The sequence below is a fragment of the Peromyscus eremicus genome, chromosome 20, assembly GCF_949786415.1.
Source record: "Peromyscus eremicus chromosome 20, PerEre_H2_v1, whole genome shotgun sequence".
NCBI lineage: Eukaryota > Metazoa > Chordata > Mammalia > Rodentia > Cricetidae > Peromyscus > Peromyscus eremicus.
Window position 1 is genome coordinate 18,388,993 of NC_081436.1, and position 18,412 is coordinate 18,407,404.

General features: G+C 50.7%; 1 protein-coding gene across 2 annotated transcripts; it reads right to left on the minus strand.

Annotated features, from left to right (window-relative positions):
• Nucleotides 1-2,004: 2,004 nt before the first annotated feature.
• On the minus strand, nucleotides 2,005-8,746 carry Upk3a (uroplakin 3A). Of its 2 annotated transcripts, XM_059248096.1 has the most exons (6): nucleotides 8,695-8,746; nucleotides 7,733-7,888; nucleotides 6,518-6,797; nucleotides 5,291-5,373; nucleotides 3,558-3,690; nucleotides 2,005-2,164 (listed from the first exon to the last, which is right to left on the minus strand). In XM_059248096.1, the coding sequence occupies exons 1-6, from the start codon at nucleotides 8,744-8,746 to the stop codon at nucleotides 2,005-2,007; spliced, it is 864 nt and encodes a 287-aa protein (XP_059104079.1). The 2 variants fall into 2 exon arrangements, with proteins under 2 accessions (XP_059104079.1, XP_059104080.1); XM_059248097.1 differs by lacking the exons at nucleotides 5,291-5,373; nucleotides 6,518-6,797.
• Nucleotides 8,747-18,412: the final 9,666 nt, after the last annotated feature.

Genomic DNA, 18,412 nt, shown 5'->3' on the forward strand with positions numbered 1-18,412 from the left:
CAGCCCCCATCAGAGCTGCACACGACCTGGTTCCCACCTGCCCCATTCCCTGCTGGGCTGTTCACACCTCCTGCCTGGGTTACTGCAGAGCCTACACTTGGCCGAGGGGGCTCCCCATTCTAACTATGGTTAGAATCTAGAAATGTCCCCAAAGGCTTATTGTGTAGACTGAAGTTTCTCGTTCCCATCCGGTCCCACCCGGGCAGCAGCTGTTTTTAGAAAATAATCACTCAGAGGCTTAATGTTATTTACAAACTGTTTGGTCTATGGTTCAGGCTTATCGCTAGCTAGGTCTAACATCTTAAATTAACCCATTTCTATTAAACGATGTGTTGCCACGTGTCTTGTGGTTTTACTTCTGATCTATTACATCTTGCTCCCCCTGGCAACTTGCAGCAGTGTCTCCCCGACTCCATCTTTCTTTTTTTCTTTTTTTGTTCTGTTTTGTTTTGTTTTTCGAGACAGAGTTTCTCCATGTAGTTTTGATGCCTGTCCTGGCTCTCGCTCTGTAGCCCAGGCTGGCCTAGAACTCACAGAGATCCGCCTGCCTCTGCCTCCTGAGTGCTGGGATTAAAGGCGTGCGCCACCACCGCCCAGCCCTACTGCACCTTTCTTCTCCCTGTATCCTGGTGCCTCCCTGCTCTCTGTATGTCCTGCAGCCTCTTGGGCTTGCTCTGTGACAGTCTGATTTGCTGGCTCCTCATCTTCCTGCTGCTCTGGGAACCTGTAATGTACATTACACTATTCAGTTGTTATGTGCCATTTGAACTCTGGAAGCTGGCTGTCATCCGCATCCCATTTCAGATTCCAGTGTGGCTGTCTAGAGAATCCTCCAAGGTCCCTTGTCTGGGGATGGGCGGCTGCTCTAACTGTGATGGGAAGGATGGAACAGCTAGGACACAAACCATTCCCACAGGGGTTACTACTGTTTATCCTAAGGTATAAAAATACCTGCAGTGGGAAAGGTGGGGGCTGGAAGCTCAGTCTTGGAGAGAGGGGCCAGCTCCAGCTGACTGCCCCATCTTAATCATACTGGGCCCTCCCAACACCCAGTCAGTTTCTGCTGGATGTTGGGAGGGCCCAATTTGATGACATCATCTTGCTCTCTTGCTATTTGTTCTTCCATTTGGAAGCCTCACCTGAAGGGGTCCTCCACTCTGCCCAGGGCTCTCATGGGAAACCCAAGCTGGCTACTTAAAGGGGCTTCTCTAGTCGGTTCCTGCTGGATGTTTTGATAATGTTTTGCTTTCTATCTACCTATCAATCGTCTATCTACCTATCTATCATCTATCTCTGCATCTATCTATCTGTCTACCTAGGTAACATCTCTCTATTCATTATCTATAATCTATTTATCTATCTTCTATCTATCTATCTATCTATCTATCTATCTATCTATCCATCTATCTATCTACCATCTATCATTTATCTATCTACCTATCTACCTACCTACCTATCTATCAATCACCTGCCTACTATCTCTCTCTCTTCCTCCTCCCCTCCCTCTCTCCCTCTTTCTATTTAGTCTTTTACTTGGGCTTGCTATCTACTTAATAAACTCAACTCATTCTAAACTGAAAGCAAAGATCATTCTCCAGAAGGTACAGAACAGGGGCCATGATGATGCCCACAGGGAAGTGGTTTAGGAAGCTAGGTCAGGCTAGCCTTGTAACAGCCCAGATCCAGCAGCCCATTTAACAGATGGGGGGACTCGGGGTTGAGACTGAGTAACTCACATGTTCTCAGCACCATAGTTTTGACAACAGTGTCCCCACCTCCTAAGACCCAGTGTCCAATCCCTCAATGTGATGTCACTCACATAGCCAGCCCCTGCTTGTGCTTTTATTCCAGACACTGTCACTTGCGATTTTATTAAGCATTTTCATGACCAAGTTGGACCAACAAGCCTTGCTTCTCCTTTGGTCCAGTCAGAGCATCAACACCATCACCGCAGATCACAAGACCAGGCTGAGAGGAGACCACGACCTGGGGCTGGGGCTTGTCTCAGTCTTGGAGCTTGCTGGTGAACACCTCGGCTCTGTCTAGGGGTGGGCCCCGGTTCACAGACGTGTAAGAAGGCTCAGAGGCCCCCAGGGTCTTGGGGACAGCCTCCTGGGTAATCTGTGAGTCATGTGCTGTTTCCCCATCAGAGCTGCCCATGTCCCTAAGAGAGAGAGAGAGAGAGAGCCAGGGTTAGGGGAGCCGAGCAAACCTGGACCCCTGCAGCTGCTCAGGGCCTTAACTTAGAAAGTACCCTGCCTTTGAGGGTGTAGTCTCAACAAACAGTATGTTTGTAGCCCTTGTGGTGTGTGAGGCCTTGGGAATAAGGGGAGGTGTCACCCTTCTTGAAATTATGAGGATAGTTTCATGTCTGTGAGCTGGAGAATTGGAGGCCATTGTTCCAGGTCCTCAGAGTGTCTTGATCATCAGGGGAGACAGATCACTGTTAACAGTGATCACATAGAGTGGACAGGTCCAGGTGGAAGGCTTCCTGGAAGAGGGGGCAGATACTCTGATCCTGAAGGAGGGTCATGGGTACAGAGAGACACATGGGATGAAACAGGAAGGGAGAGAAAGACTTAGCCACGTCCAGCTTTCGATGGCTGCTGCCATTTACCATGGGTGCTTTGTTAACTTAAATGCCAGGGGGGACAATTGGATTTCACTGTCCCTCTCTGGGCCCATTGCTGGCCAGCTTCTGGGGCCCAGTTAATGTCACCTACGGAGACAAGCTTTCCCATCTGCTTCCCCACCCTCACGAGGACCCCTGCCAGTGTCCCGAACCCCTCTGAGTTCCCCCAGCTTGCTGGGGCTGGGATCCACCCCGTGCCATGAGCTTGCTCTTGCTGAACCCTCCTCCAGGAAGCCAGCCTGCTGCTGCTTCAAGCCCTTCCTTTCCCGTTGCTTCCAGACTCCCAGTGAGCACACTGCAGGCTTGGGGAGGGAGAGTGCTGATTCACGTCCTGCTCCACCCTCCCTGCTACTGCTGTCAGAGACCCGGGTTCCAGGCCCAGGCTTTGACCCTGAGATATCCTCCCCACTACGAGGCCTCAGTTTCCCCATCTAAATGGGTGAGTTAAATAACAGCTCCCAGGAACTTCTCTGAGGGCTAATTCAGGTGACCTTTACCATTCTGTTGTGCATATTATTGTCACCTTCGTTTTCCAGACGGGAAAACCGAGGACCTGGACGCCTTGCTGAGGTCACACAACTCCATCACAGCTAAAGCTTGTCTTTTTTTGGTGGGATGTTGGGATTGAACCCAGAGCCTCCTACATACTGGACAAGTGCTACACTGAGCTATATACTCCTAGCCCAAGAACTGAGATATAAATGGGCCCACTGCCCACAGTCTGGGATGCACCTGAGTCCTCCCCTCCCCTGGTGAATGACCTGACCTTGGAATGCCAGGGTTCTGCTTGCCTTCACCAGGGCCATGGCAGGGAGCCCCTGGCTTCCACTCCCTGCCCTGGCTCAGAGGACCCAGTGCTGAGTCTTTCCTGGGGAGGGTGTTGCTCTGTCTCCAGGCTCTGGCCCTCCCTGCAGGCAGTACTCACACAAAGCTGAGGATGATGGCTCCGGCGAAGCCCACAAGCAGGAAGAAGGGTAGGGAGCCCAGAATGGAAGTAATGACAATCATGCCTCCGCTCCGCCGGCCCGGCCAGGTGTCGATGGCTGAGTAGGGGGTAGCTGCAGAGGACCACAGCCACTTACTCCCCAGGCAATGCCCCACCCCGGATCTTCTTCCAGGGACAGGAATCCCCTGCCCTGGCTGCCTGGAATCCAGGGTGACCTACATACCCAGGGCAGTAACTGCTCTTCCCTGGCTTTGGCCCTATGGCCTGTCTGTCCCTCAACTCCTTCTGTAGTCTGTGTGTTTCTGTTTACTTCCTCTGCTTGCCTAAAGTTAGGTATATACTAACACAAGGCTTCTGGTGGAATAGATGGCATACACATTCTAAACAAAACACAGTTGAGCAAAGGGCTCAAAGGGGATGTGGTTCTCGATCTTTCTGGCTAGTGTCACCCTTGGAAACAATGGACAGGTCCTACAATGAGCAAGCAATTTGTGGCACTGTCCCTGGAGACAGATCCCTGGAGATCTGACTCTGAGTTCACACTCCACTCTGGTACCCCAGGTCTAGGGGGTCCCATATGCACACCCCAGAGGCCAACCCTTAGGTTGGCTCCAGAAACCCTGGGCCTGCCCCCGCCACCAGAGTTCCTAGAGGGATTCCACCAAGCTAGCCAGGCAAGGAGGTGGAGGTGCCCACTGTGTGATGGACAGAGGCCAGGCTTAGAGCCAGGACTCAGCTCCAAGGATCTCAAGGCTGTTTCAGCAAGAACACAATAAATGGGAATGTCACAGGGGGTGTGGCAGGGAAGGAGCATGGGTGGGGATCACCCAGCAGCACAGACATGCCACATACACCCACATACAACATATAGCAAATACACTATACTTACACACACTACACTCATTACACACTCATAGATGTATGCCACACACCTCATACCCCACGATCATACACAAACCACAGACACACACCACACGGACTCACAAGTAATTCAGTCATACCCACAGCCATGTACACTCACACATTCACCCACCCACCAAGGTACCGCACATTCCACCACGTTCCTCACTGATGTGTGAGTTCAGGCAACCATCTGGAGCTCCAGCCTCCCTCATGTGGCCCTAGCCCTGCTGGGGCTGGAGTAGGAGGCAGAAGGTTTCTGTGCTGGAGTCCCATACAGTCACGATCATCTGGTCTAGCTCTGCTGCGCATGGATGTTCCCTGGACCTAAGTCTGTGTGACCCTGCACCCTAGTGGCGCTAGAGTTGGTGTGAGCAGGACCTCAGTTGCTCTGCAGTCTCCTAGCCCTTGCTGCTTGCCTCAGGGTTACAGGGGGCTCTGAGTAAGGAAAGACATGGCTCTTCCTCAGTTCCTCCACTTAGTGCCCAGTCCCTGTACTGCCATGGATCCTTGCTATCGTGAGGATCCACAGGACCACCGGTCTCTGAATCCAGAGAGGTGATCTTGACTCTAGTGCACCCAACCTGGGCCAATCTCAAGTACGGAAGAGGGAAGGGGTGGTTCAGATGAAAATATCTCAAGAAGCATTGTATTGAACAGCACAATGGGCAGGTGCTTGGGGGACTTTTCCCAGGGACAGCCGACCCTCCTCTTGATCAATCCCTGGCCCTGCATTCCTGGATATGTCCTTAAGAAGTATCCCAGAACTGACCTGCATGACCACTCCCCCCCCCCCCCCAGCACGCACTTACGCTGGTTGGTACGGATAGGATCTGACCATAGTGTCTGGTCCTGCACCAAGCCGGTGGACATGTTGACTAGGACATATTTGAACCTGGAAGAAGATGGATTAAGAGTGACTTTCCTGCCGGGCGGTGGTGGCGCACGCCTTTAATCCCAGCACTCGGGAGGCAGAGCCAGGCGGATCTCTGTGAGTTCGAGGCCAGCCTGGGCTACCAAGTGAGTTCCAGGAAAGGCGCAAAGCTACACAGAGAAACCCTGTCTCGAAAAACCAAAAAAAAAAAAAAAAAAAGAGTGACTTTCCTCTATCCTGGGTGCCCAGCCACAGGAAACAGGAAGGAGGAGAATCATGAGAGGCACACAGGAAGACTTCCAGGAGACAGCTGTGGGTGGAGTCAGGACAACAGAAGGACGCTGGACTTGACCACATATCCCCTCGGCTGCACCTGCTTTGGGAAGCCTTCAGGATTGGGGCTGTTGCTCAGCATTCCTCTGGGAGTACCCCCTTTTATTCCATGTGTCTGTAACACCCTTTCTGGGTGTTAATCTATAATCCTCCAAGCAGCTCTGGTCCTTGGGGTCACAAAGGGAATTAGAAAGCTAGCCTGATAGCATCCATCACCAGCTCCCAGTTCCCTTGGTTTCCTTGGATCAGGGCTGTTTTAGGTGCAAGAATCCCCAAATGAGGGCTATTAATCAGAAGGGAAGACCAAGAGAGATGGTAAGCTCTGTAGCCCACTTAAGCCCCAGTTTAAACAGTGGCTTGGATAGACTGATAATCTGCGATGAGGACCAATTCATCTACAGTCTGTAGCTTAGTGACCCTTAAAATTAAAGCCCCTTTAGGGGCTGGGACTGTAGCTCAGTGGAAGGGCACATGTCCAGCATGTGCGAAGCCATAGCAATACACACACCCTTCATTCAGGCAGTTTGGGAGATCAAGCCTAGCCTGGGCTATGTGAATGCCTGTCTCAAAACAGAAGAGGGGCTGGGGAGGAGAAAGGCAGGGAGGGAGGGAGGAAAAAGGAAAGAGGGAAGGGAAGAGAGGATGTGTTTCGAACTGTGTTTGCAGAGCAGGGTGCCTAGCAGGGTCCTGTCGGGCCTCTGTGTACCTGCTGCAAACCAGGAAGCCTCCCCTGCCTGACACCTGGTCCCTGTGCCAAAGCTCTGAGAAATATGGCTTCCCCCATTTGTCCCCTCCCTGGGTCTTTCGTTCTCCCAGGGTCATTTACACTCACCTGTACTCAGTAGCTGCTGATAGGGGTGGGTTGCAGAGGCCCTGGAAGTTGGGGTCCCAAAGACAGGTCCCATTGTTGCCCACCCTGACTAGGTATGCATTCAGGATCTCTGAGGCCTGGTTCACATCTCCAACAGCATCCAGGCTGGGCAAGTCACCACAAGGGGTCAGGTCAAAGGCCGCAGCTTTGTAGGGGCCCGACCGCCCACCCTGGGTTTGCCGGAAGGTGGTGCTCAGTGGAGTCCCAGCGCTGTCCTGTACAGACACATTCCTGGAGCTGGCTGCAGAGGCAGTGCTGGGAGTCAGGACCCTGGCCACTCCACCTCAGTGACAACCACTCAGTCACCCATCAAACACCCCAGGCCCACGTCTACCCAGGTTCGTTCTGGGCACTAGGATGATTTGTACACACTAGCTCAGTGGTAACAGTGCAGCTGGCCCAGGAGCACTTCACTGTGAGGTAGTGGGTTCATCTCTCACTCACTCTGTCTTCCAATGCTGTGTAACCCCCAGCTCAACAGACCCCTGCCACCTGCAGCTGGTAGCCCTGGATTCTTTCCCCTATAACACAGGAAGGGTGGGATAATGCTAAGGTGCATGTAGCTGGACCCATATTGGATCCCACCTTTCTTCTTTACTACATGGGTGACCTTGGACCTATTACTTGGCATCTGTTGCCTTTGGGCTTCTGTGAGGTGGCAGAAAAAGACCCCCAGGACGCCCACAGATCAGGCTTGCTGACAGGATGGAAGGCTGGGAAATGTCAGAAGGCTGTTACTAGGTACCTGGTCCCCAAACCCAGGAGCTTGCATTGAAGGGCTGTGGGCTGGGTCAGGGGGAGCAACCCAGGGGAAAACCCTGAAATGACCTAGGTTCAAAGGCCAGTAAGATCAGAATATAACTGTAGGAACCCTAGAGAGGGGACCCCACCCACCCCTGCCTTGATGCCATGCTCTACGGTAATAACGTGCAAGCTGCTTGCAGACATTGGCAAGGCAGGTACTCAGAAATTGGTGTGTCTCCCCGCTACCAGCCTGGATGCCAGGACAAGTGCAGGTCTGGGGCCACACTCACAGTAGTGTCAGTGTGTGCATGGGCAGTGATGAGCAAGGGGGTCCTGGACCTTCATAGCCATGCAATGTCCCATCACCCAGCTCCCTCTTCCTCCTCCCTGTGGACTGTCAAGGACCCTTTTAGAGGGAAACAGGTTCCTTACCTGAGTCGACCATGGCATAGAGGTAAACCTCGTAAGTGCCGCTCAGTGGCTCGGAGCTATCGAACATGCACAGAGGTTTCTCCAAGGCCACGGTGGTCAGGGTGGGGTTGTTGGTGGCAAAGGTCACACTGGCCAGTTGGGGCTGGAGGTCCACAGCTGGTGAAGGCAATGAGGGTGGGAACTGACTTCTGGGCACATCCCTGGGCACAGGTGTATCTGAGCACTTGCTGCATTATCCTGCACTGGGCTTGGTCTTCCCACTGGGCCAATCCATGAACTTCTCGCAGAGATAATCACTGCTCCTGTGCCCACCCTGCTGGTCACCCTAGGCAGTCACATCCCCACCCCACCCCAGCTGCCCTCTATCTGTCTCTATAAGTTCTCTCTGTCCTAGGGTCCTTCCCCCTCCACCCGGCTCCCTTCACTTGAACCCTCTACTCTAACATGCAAACCATATCCGTTTTCCGTCCTCTGGCTCCCCACGGGCCTCCCACGCAGTCCAGTCTCTCAGGAAAAACATTGAGATCCAGACGTTCAGGGCTCTTCCTTATCTACTCTCAACTTCAACCCCTCCAGGCTCCCTCTCACGCCATACCTGCCTCAGCTACAGGGATCAAAAAAATCAATCCCAGTATAGACCATCCCTCTCACTCCAGGAACTTGTCCCTCCACCTCCCCCAGCCCAGGGGTTGCCACAGGACTGGGTCTGCTCTCTGCAGCCCTTATAGGGTGTTCTCTGGCAACACCCCTCAGACGGTTGAGGCCAGCCCATGGATGGTCTCTGGGATTCCCATCAAAGGAAACACGTAAATGTGGGCTGTTTCTCTTACTACAGCTGCTAACATCTGTGTCCCTGTTGCCGGAATCATAGACCTCCTAAATGAGGTTCCCAGTGCCACTCCATGTCTCCGCTCCTCTCCGACCTCCCTGGACACACCCCGGTGTTCTCATCCCCGGCTTACTCCAGCCACGCTGCAGGCATCCGAGGACCAGCAGGGCCCAGAGCAGGAGCATCGCCCCGAGATGAGCCTCAGCAACGCGCTCCAACCTGAGAGCCCACCACACCTTGCTGGTGCAGCCCTGAGCACCTGCCACCAGCAAGGGCACGCCCCACCCCTCCCGAGCGGACCAATCCGAGGCCTCTCAGTGTGATATTTGCATACAGCCTAGCCCTGGGCTCCTCCCACCAGTGCTGTTCTGGGGACCATTAATTAACTAAGGCTCCCAAGCATCTCTTTGCCTTCTGCAAAGCTCCTACTGCATGCTAAAGCTGAGGTGAGGCTTTCGCAGCATCGTCTGAGACATCCTCATTTTTGGAGCCTCAATTTCTATACTGTAAAGTAGAGACACTAGTTCCAACACGCATGAGCTCATACTATGTACCGGACACTGGTAAATTAATCATGGAAAAAATGAAGTCCTGGATGATGGTTCTTTTCTGTTTACAGACCATGCAAGACAGAAGCCCAAGAGAGACTGAGACGGGGCAGGAACCAGTGGGACCAGACCAAAGGCTGCTTCAGATGAACGGAATAGGGTCTTTAATTCCTCGCTGCTTCCTGAGAAGCAATGGACAATAGTGATGGTGGCCTGGGTGTAGCTCAGCGGTAGATGCTTGCATGGGCCAAGTAAGACGCTGGGTCGTCGTCCCCCAGCAGAACTGAAGTGTGTGTGTGGCGGGGAGAAACCCCGTTCTTTTTTGTGGCGCCTCTTCTGCTGATGGGATCCTTCAAGGTGAAGCTGAACATCTTCCCAGCCACTGCTGTCAGAACTCACTGATGAATGCAAACGTCACTGGTCCTATGAGAAACACATGGTCCCAGAAATAGGGCTGACTCCCTGGGTATGCTCTGGGTGAAGAGTGGAGGGGTTATGGGCTTCCAGTCTGTGGTGGGAACAACAAACAAGGTTTTCCTATGAAGCAAGGTGTCTTGACCCATGGCAGAGAGTCCCTGCTGTTGAGGAAGGGGCATTCTTGTTACGAACCAAGGAGAATGGGAGAGAGGAAGTGCAAGTGTGTTCACAGATTCCTTGTGGAAGGGCGCCTATCAGAATGTTCCTGTAAGAGAGAGGGGGGTGGATATTTTTGGACTGACAGATACTACAGTACTTCTGCTGCTGGGGTCCAAGGGAGCTGGCAAAATCTGCCAGCTTCTGATCTCTCTAAAGAAGATGATGTCCGCCAGGCAGTGGTGGTGTATGCCTTTAATCCCAGCACTCGGGAGGCAGAGGCAGGCAGATCTCTGTGAGTTCAAGGCCAGCCTGGGCTACAGAGTGAGTTCCAGGAAAGGCTCCAAAGCTACATAGAGAAACTCTGTCTCAAAAAAACAAAACAAACAAACAAAAAAAGATGATGATGATGATGATGATGATGATGATGATGATGTCCACGAGTGTATTGTCAGGAAGCTCTTAAACAAAGAGGGTAAGAGACCCAGAACCAAAGCACCCAGACTCAGCATCTTGTCACTCCACAGAGCCTGCAACACAAACACCAACGTATTGCTCTGAAGAAACAACACACCAAGGCAAACAAGGAGGAGGCTGCAGAATGTGCCAAACTCTTGGCCACGAGAATGAAGGAAATCAAAGAAAAAACGCCAGGAACAGATTGCCAGGAGACGTGGGCTGTCCTCGCTGAGAGCTTCTATTTCTGAGTCTGAGTCCAGCGAAGTAAGTCTTTAAAGGAACAAATAAATGATCAGACCTTGAAAAAGAAATGAGGGAGATGAGGGGCTCTTCCCCTAAATTAACCAGTTCCCTCCAGTGTCGGGAATCTATGCACATCTCCAAATGCCTCTTGAATCAATTTTATATGCAAGACATACGACTCAGCAAGCATGGGTGGGGGAAACCAGTAAATGAATAAAGTGTGGAATGGATAATATGATCATCTGTGTGGAAACTGGATCTGGGTGAATTTGCAAGCAGCTATCTCAGGCCCTTCTTGGAGAAAACTCTAAGAACACAGTTCCTGAGATAGAACCCAGGACCTTCCCGGTAAGTTGCTGGTAGAGGGGAGGGGAGGGCAAATTCTGTGGTGTCCTAGCTCTGACATCGTGCTTGCTAGAGGATGGGGAAGCTTTGGGATGGGGACGGAACTCTACAGAGCAAAACAGGACAAGGAAGATGGGCCCGTTGGTGAAGTACTTGCCTTGTACACATGAGGGCCTGAGTTCAAATCCCCAGCCCCCATGTGAAAAGCCAGGCACAGTGGCACAGCTAGAACTCCGGTGCTGAGGAGGCAGAGACAGAGGATCCCTGGGATTCTCTGACCAGCTAGTCTTGTCAAGACGAGCCCCAAGTTCCATGAGAGACTCTGTCTCAAAAAAAAATGTATGGTATATAGAGGAAGACACCTGATGCTAACCTCTGGCCTGCACATGCAAATACACATGCACACACAGATACACATGCACACACAAACACACATGCATACACAAACACACATGTACACATAAACACATGCATACACAAACACATGTGTACATGTAAATACACACCTGCACATGCTTACAACACACACACACAAATAAGTAAGTAAAATGTTGGGGTTTTTTGTTTTGTTTTGTTTTTCTTTTTCTTTTTTACCTTTTCTGACCACTTAAGAGAGCCTAGTTGCTTTACCACTTCTACCCTCCGACCCTCACCCCTGCAAAGAGCAAAGTTAAAATGCTTACATTCTAAAATCCACTTCCTGCAAAGGTCCCCAGGCCCCTTGGAGAGGGGCTGACTCCAGGCTGGGATGGGCAAGGCAGGAGGAGCTGGACTTTTGAAATCCATTAAAGAATGGTGAACACATGTCAAAGGAGCCAGTCCAGACCGGTTTGAAGAGGTCCCCCTCACCCGATCGGAGGAACTTTGCTCACAAAATAAACAAAGGTGGTAATATTTAACATTTAGCCCATTTGATAACATACAGGTCCGTGAGTCAATACTGATTCTGTACAGAGATCTGGAGAGACTAGCTTAAGGAAGGGTGACCTAGCCAGGCATCACTGGACAGACAGACAGCAAGTGCTTCCTGGACTTACAGCATCGGGGACTCAAAGGCATCTACACAGTGTCCTGTCCCCAAAGGTTAACCTGGGTCTACTCGCCAGGAAGCAAACAGATCAGAACTGAGGGCCTGTCTGCCAAACTGCTGGCCACTTTGCAAATGTCAGTGTCGTAAAAGAGAAAAGACAGAGTCAAACAGCAGCTGAGACCTGGGGCCGACTGACGGACTGAGGGCATGTAGTGCCTACAGACACCAAGGCAACTTCTGGCTTAGTCATCTAAAAACAAGCAACCCATCCAGGCACCGTGGCACACGCCCGTTAGTCCCACCACTTAGGCGGAGAAGTCAGGAGAATCTCAAGTTTGAGGCCAGCCTGAGCTGCCTGAGTCTCCAAATCCAAAGGCTGGAACTGCAGCTTCGTGGTAGAGCACTTTGCCTAGCATGCACAAGGCCCAGGTTCTGCCTCTGGTGCACACAGATGCACACACAGAGGAATGCATAATGCACACTATCATAATCTCTGTGATAGGGTAAACTGTTAGCCTGTGATGCCTATTAAATAACAATAGCTCATGGAAGTTACATTTCTGAGCCAGTGAGATGGCTCAGGTGCTTGATGCTAAGCCTGACCACCCAGGGTCTAATTCCTGGGATCTATATCCTCCAGGGATGCAGATATTCCTGATTGATTGACTGATTGGTTGGTTGGTTGGTTTGGTTTTGTTTTATTTTTCCGGAGCTGAGGACCGAACCCAGGGCCTTGCGCTTGCTAGACAAGCGCTCTACCACTGAGCTAAATCCCCAACCCCAGTTTTTTTAGACAGGGTTTCTCTATGTATCCCTGGCTATCCTGGAACTTCCTCTGTAGACTAGGCTGGCCTCAAACTCACAGAAATCAGCCTCATAGTGCTGGGACTAAAGTAGGCGTGTGTCACCACCCATCTGGCGGGATCCAGATATTCTAAATTGAGGTTTGTGTCCTTTACTTTGTATGACTATTGGAACAGTGGACCCTAAGAAACTGGAATTCCCCCAGGAGTCTTACTTTGAGAAGAGAAAGCTCAAACCCAGGGCTGACCAGAGGGGACGTTTCTGTCCGGGACAGAAGCTCATAACTTGTCAGCCTACCTTATAGAGGAGACAATGATGGGTCAATGGTGCATGGGACCATAGCTTGACCCAGGCTGCTTAGCTCTGTATAGTACTGGCCTCCACTGAAACTCTACCCTCTCTTCAGGACTCCTAAGATGAACCTGGAGCCACTGAATCTATGTCTCTCTCTACCCACTGCAGTCATGCTGAATAAATCTCATTTTCTGCCTTTCGATATTAATTTGGCAGCTTTAAATGCCTTATCAGTAACAGGGGTTTGAATCTGACTTGTTGGGGCACAGTCTGTGTCCCCAAATCCTGTAACAGTGAAAGGAGAGAATTGCCTCCCACAGCACTACTGTGCCACCTACATACACCTCTTACCCCCAATAAACAAACAAAAATGGGGAGGGGGAGTATAAGACAGGGTCTCACTATGTAACTCTGCTGGGCCTGGAACTCGTGATGTGGACCAGGTTGGCCTCGAACTCAGAGAGATCCACCTGCTTTTGCCTCCGGACTGCTGAGATTAAAGGTATGCTCCACCAAGCCTAGCATGGAAAAACAGTTTTTCTGTATTCTTTTAAAGAAGTTCCATTTTTATAGTGATGATGAGGTTATGCAAAAGACACCACACGCTGCGGGTGGGGGGTGGGGGGCGGCACAAAGGTGAAGTGGCCTGAGTCAGACCGGATGAGAGAGAGGAGAAAGAAGTGTGGCGCCTTGTCAACACTTGTAAATGGATATGAGTTTGCACACTGCTGTTCTTGCAGCATTCCTAAAGGCTTGACATGTTCAGTGTAAAAATACTGTGGGGGAAGGGCTGGGCACTTGCCTAACGTGCGTGAGATTCTGGGTTTACTTCCAGCAATATAAAAAAGGAGGGAGGGTGCTGGGGGAAGTTCCATGTTCTCACCTCTCTGGGGATCAGATTCCCTCTGTGAATGGGGTGGGGTTGGACACCCCTGGGCTCTGACCCGCAGGGTAGACAGCTTATCCTGGGCACCTAGAAAGTCCCAGCGACAGGCGCTCCAGGGCAGGGGTGGGGTTTCCTGCAAGGGTCTTTAGGGGCTGGCATTTCTGGCTTTGTGGTTGTTTGTGCACCTGGGGTTTCATGGGGGTAGGGGGTCCTCGAGATTGATCTCACTGGTGAGAGAGAGCAGGCCTGTAATTCCTCAACTTCTCCAGGCCCTACTGTTTCCTATGAGAAAAACAAACAGAATATCTTCTCATCTCCTCCTTTGCCCAAAAAAGGAGAGAGCTTTGTGGGGGAAATATTGAAATAATAATCCGCAAAGGCCCAAACATGCTCAGCAAAATAAATAAAGCAAAACCTCCTCCTCGGGTTTATAGTCAGGCCTCGGCTTAAAGCCTGCTGGCTTTGGAGCTTGGCTGGGAGATTCAGGAGGAGTGATGTCAGCACGCTCACTTGGGGGTGACCGGTGCAGGTCTCAAAGGAGCGGGAGCTAATGAAGATCTCCAGGCCAAGTGTGACTCAGTGCCAGAGCACCACAAAAGACAGAAAGAATCATGCCCCTACAGTAGCCACGTTCCCATGTAAGCATTTTAAAGCCTTTTTGCAAAATAATAATACCTTGGTTTATTGGGTTTTTTTTTTTTTTTTTTTTTTTTTTTGGTTGTTTTGGTTGTTTTGAGACAGGGTTTCTCTGTGTAGCTTTTGGAGCCTGTCCTGGAACTCACTCTGTAGACCAGGCTGGCCTCGAACTCACAGAGATCCGTCTGGCTCTGCCTCCCGAGTGCTGGGATTAAAGGCGTGCGCCACCACCGCCCAGCTAGTTTGTTGTTTTTTTTTTTAATTTGAGACCATCTCACTATGTAGCCTGGAACTCACTATGTGACCTCTGCCTCCTACCTCTGGCTTTTTCTTTTTTTGAGGCTTTTTTTTTTTCCACTGATAATCTCAGGTCTCACATTCTGTCTGTAATGGAGGATGACCTTGAACTTCTGACAGCAGGCCTACCTAGCAGCAGGATATAAATCTGGCAGGAGGTGGAGACAGGAGGATCAGAAGTTCAGTCCGGCAGGGCAGTGGTGGCACAGGCCTTTAATTCCAGCACTCGGGAGGCAGAGGCAGGCGGATCTCTGTGAGTTCGAGGCCAGCCTGGTCTACAGAGCGAGATCCAGGACAGGCACCAAAACTACACAGAGAAACCCTGTCTCAACAACACTGGCAGTTTGTGGGGTAGAAATTCTTGCCCCTGAGCTGCTTCTCCAAGAGCCAGAGCTCTGCCTCGTGGGTTTTACAAGCTGGGGAGGCTGCCAGGGATGTTGGGCAATGCTGGTTTTCAGTGCTGGTCTCTGACCCTGGTGACCCGGAGGCTGTGGGATTCTGTCACTCTAAGAAAACAGAAGGACATTGTGGGAAACGGGGGTCCTCACTTTGTAATAAGTGTTCTGGAGGCTCAGAACAGGGAAGTCAAACCGGCAAAAGATGGCTGGTGGGTCCATTTGGAGTAGCAGCAGCATTTATATTCCTAACGCATGTCCCTTCCCTCTTGGACTCTGCGCTGGCTGAGTGCTTCAGGGAGGCACAGTCTTCTCAGTGTCTAGACTTGCCCCTCCCCAGAGTCCCCATCCTATTGGTTCAGGACACAAAGCCTCACCTTATGCATATCCTGGGGCTCAAAAGTTGCCCTTTTTCTTACCCTGGGCTCAGTCACAGAGACTTTGAACCCTAGAATGAATACAGAGCTTCTAGACATCTAGGAGCCAGCTACGGAAGACAGGGCCTAGCATGCCCTGCTTCTCTGCTGAGTTCTAATTGCACCTCATGTGGAAAATGGACTATAATGATTTGTTTCCTACAGCCCAAGAGAAGAAACTCAAAGTCCCAGGCTTCTGAGAGTCACACATCCTGCCCCTGCTTCGAGCATCTCCACATGGCTTTAAACAACTCTCTCTTGGGACTCAACCTTAGAAATACATTCACAAACTCTCTGACAGCTCAGCACTTAAAAACAGCTCTTATGGGTGGGCAGTGGTGATACATACCTTAATCCCAGCACTAGGGAGGCAGAGTCAGGCAGATCTCTGTGAGTTCGAGGCCAGCCTGGTCTACAGAGCGAGATCCAGGACAGGCACCAATACTACACCAAGAAACCCTGTCTCAAACTCCCCCTCCCAAAAAAACCCACCAGCTCTTACAAAGGACCCAAGTCCATTGTCAGTTGTCAGCCTGAGAGAGTCGGTATCTAGAGTGGGCACGCCTGTCTGAAGCAGCTCCTATTGGAGAGACCTATCTTGCCATCCGTGAGTCTTTCAAATCCAAGAGCAAAATCCCCTCAAGGGTAAAGACAGGGGCTTGTGACGTGACCCCATGTCCTGTGAGGTATGTAAGCTTATCAATACTAGATGAGTGAAGAAAGTTTTTAAAGGTGCTGGAGAGATGGCTCAGAGGTTAAGAGCACTGGCTGCTCTTCCAGAGGACCCGGGTTCAATTCCTAGCATCCCCATGGAGGCTCACAGCTGTTTGTAACTCAAGTTCCAGTGGTTCCAACACTCTCATACAGACATATATGTAGACCAAACATGAAATGCACATAACAAATTATAAGTAGGCTTTAAAAAATCAATATAAAGCCAGGCAGTGGTGGCACACGCCTTTGATCCCAGGACTCAGGAGGCAGAACCAGGCAGATCTGTGATGAGGCCAGCCTGGTCTAGGGGGTGAGATCCAGGACAGGCACCAAAACTACACAGAGAAACCCTGTCTCGAAAAAACAACAACAACTACAACAAAAAATCAATATAAATAGCATGGGGGAAAAAAAGAAGCTCTTTGTGGGTGTCTAGTTCATCTCGGGTCATGCCAAACAAGGTACCCAGGAAGAACCCATAGGACACTGGCGCAGGCTGACCCTGGAGCAGAAGGGAGGAGAGTCTGTAAGTGTAGTTTGAAGGTTGCCCTAACAGGTCACCACTGATGCATTAGATGTGGGGTCCAAATAAGGGGCTATCTAGAGGATCCGGGTCTGCCTGGAGGAGTCAGGGGGTGGGATTGGAACCTGCCAACTAAGAGAGGACAGGCGTGAGCACAGATGTAGGGAGGGGGATTCAAGACCTACTGTTTCCCTTTGTACAGTAGAGGACCTGGAGTCCAGAGGGAGGTCAGATGTCAGTAGTTTTCTCTTCCTGACAGTGTCCATCTGTGGGTCAGGAGCTGATTCTCAAACCAGGGGCAGTCCCCGGAGGCAGCTTCTCCTGAGCGAAGGTGGATTCGCTGATTGACAATCTGATTTTTAAGCATCATGCCCCTGTCCTTACCTGCTGCCCCATCCCATGCTGGACATGGAGAGCTGAGGATGTCAGATTCACCAAGACCCGGAGAAAGCCTACCTGATGAACCAGAAGAGCTTGTGGGTGGGGATCAGCAAGCTGGGCTACTGCAAGGTGGAAAGGTCAGGGTTTCTGGGTTAGCAGAGCAAAACTGGTTTGTCAGGGACTGGAATGAAGCCTGCAGCGGACATGCATAGCTCTGTCGTTACCTGTGAGGTCTGGAAGCCTGAAGACTTTTCTGACCATTCATTCTCATGTCCCTGCTATCTCCTGCTAATCTTATCACCAGGGCCCTGCAGGCCCCAAATCCTGGGCCAACCCTAGTGGGTCAGAGTCAAAAGAATGAATGTAACTTACACACATATGAGCTCACAGAGACTGGGGCAGCCTGCACAGGGCAGGTACAGGTTCAAGGCAGATGTGGTCCCAACACTGAGAGGGGGAACTGGACACAGGGTCTCACCCCGAACCAAGAAGTTATGTGCAACTGATACCGCCTAGCAAGGGAAAATTTAGTTTTCTTCAATGGAGTGTCACCAAGAATATGAAGCACACGTCAGGGGAGGCCCCATGCCCAGGAGTAGTTGCCCAACATAAAATGAACTCAGTGGTATTTTTGCAGACATTTTGCATCATTTTGCTTTGTTAGAGCATGTTTTTGTCTTATTGGTCTTTTGCTTGTATATTTTAGTTTCTATTTTTGTGATTTTTTTTGTGGGAGTATTTTGTGTATATTTCTTGTTTGGTTTTGCTTTTTAAAGAGAGAGAGGGTATAGAATCGGGTGGGTGGGGAGTTTGGGAGGGTCTAGGAGGAGTTGGAGGAGGAGAAAAGTATGATCAGAATATATTGTATGAAAAAAATTTTCAGTTGAAAAAAATAATTAAGTAAAATTTGCTTTGAGATTAAAAAATAAGAGAATTGAAGGTTGTGGTGATATATACATAAATAACAGCTATAGTTTAAAAAAGAAAAGAATGAATGCAGGCTCTGGGGAGCAGCTTGCAGTAACCCCAGAAGATAATCTGACTGACGACAAGCCTCACCCTGACCTCACTGGGTTAAATGCCATTGTGACCTCCCTAGACTCTTGAGAACCTGCATCTGGCACCCGATGACCTCCATAAACTCTTGAGAACCTGTGTCTGGTACCCAGTGACCTCCCTAGACTCTTGAGAAACTGCATCTGGTACCCAGTGACCTCCCTAAACTCTTGAGAACCTTCATCTGGTACCAGTGACCTCCCTAGACTTTTAAGAACCTGCACCTGGTACCCAGTGACCTCCCTAAGACT

Bases quoted from the DNA above. Each gene is read 5' to 3' on its own strand.
- Upk3a (XM_059248096.1), bottom strand. From the start codon at position 8,746: ATGCTCCTGCTCTGGGCCCTGCTGGTCCTCGGATGCCTGCAGCGTGGC. The intron at 7,889-8,694 runs GTAAGCCGGGGA...TGCCTTCACCAG, and splicing joins ATGCCTGCAGCGTGGCTGGA to CTGTGGACCTCCAGCCCCAA. The intron at 5,374-6,517 runs GTGAGTGTAAAT...ATCTTCTTCCAG, and splicing joins TCAGCAGCTACTGAGTACAG to GTTCAAATATGTCCTAGTCA.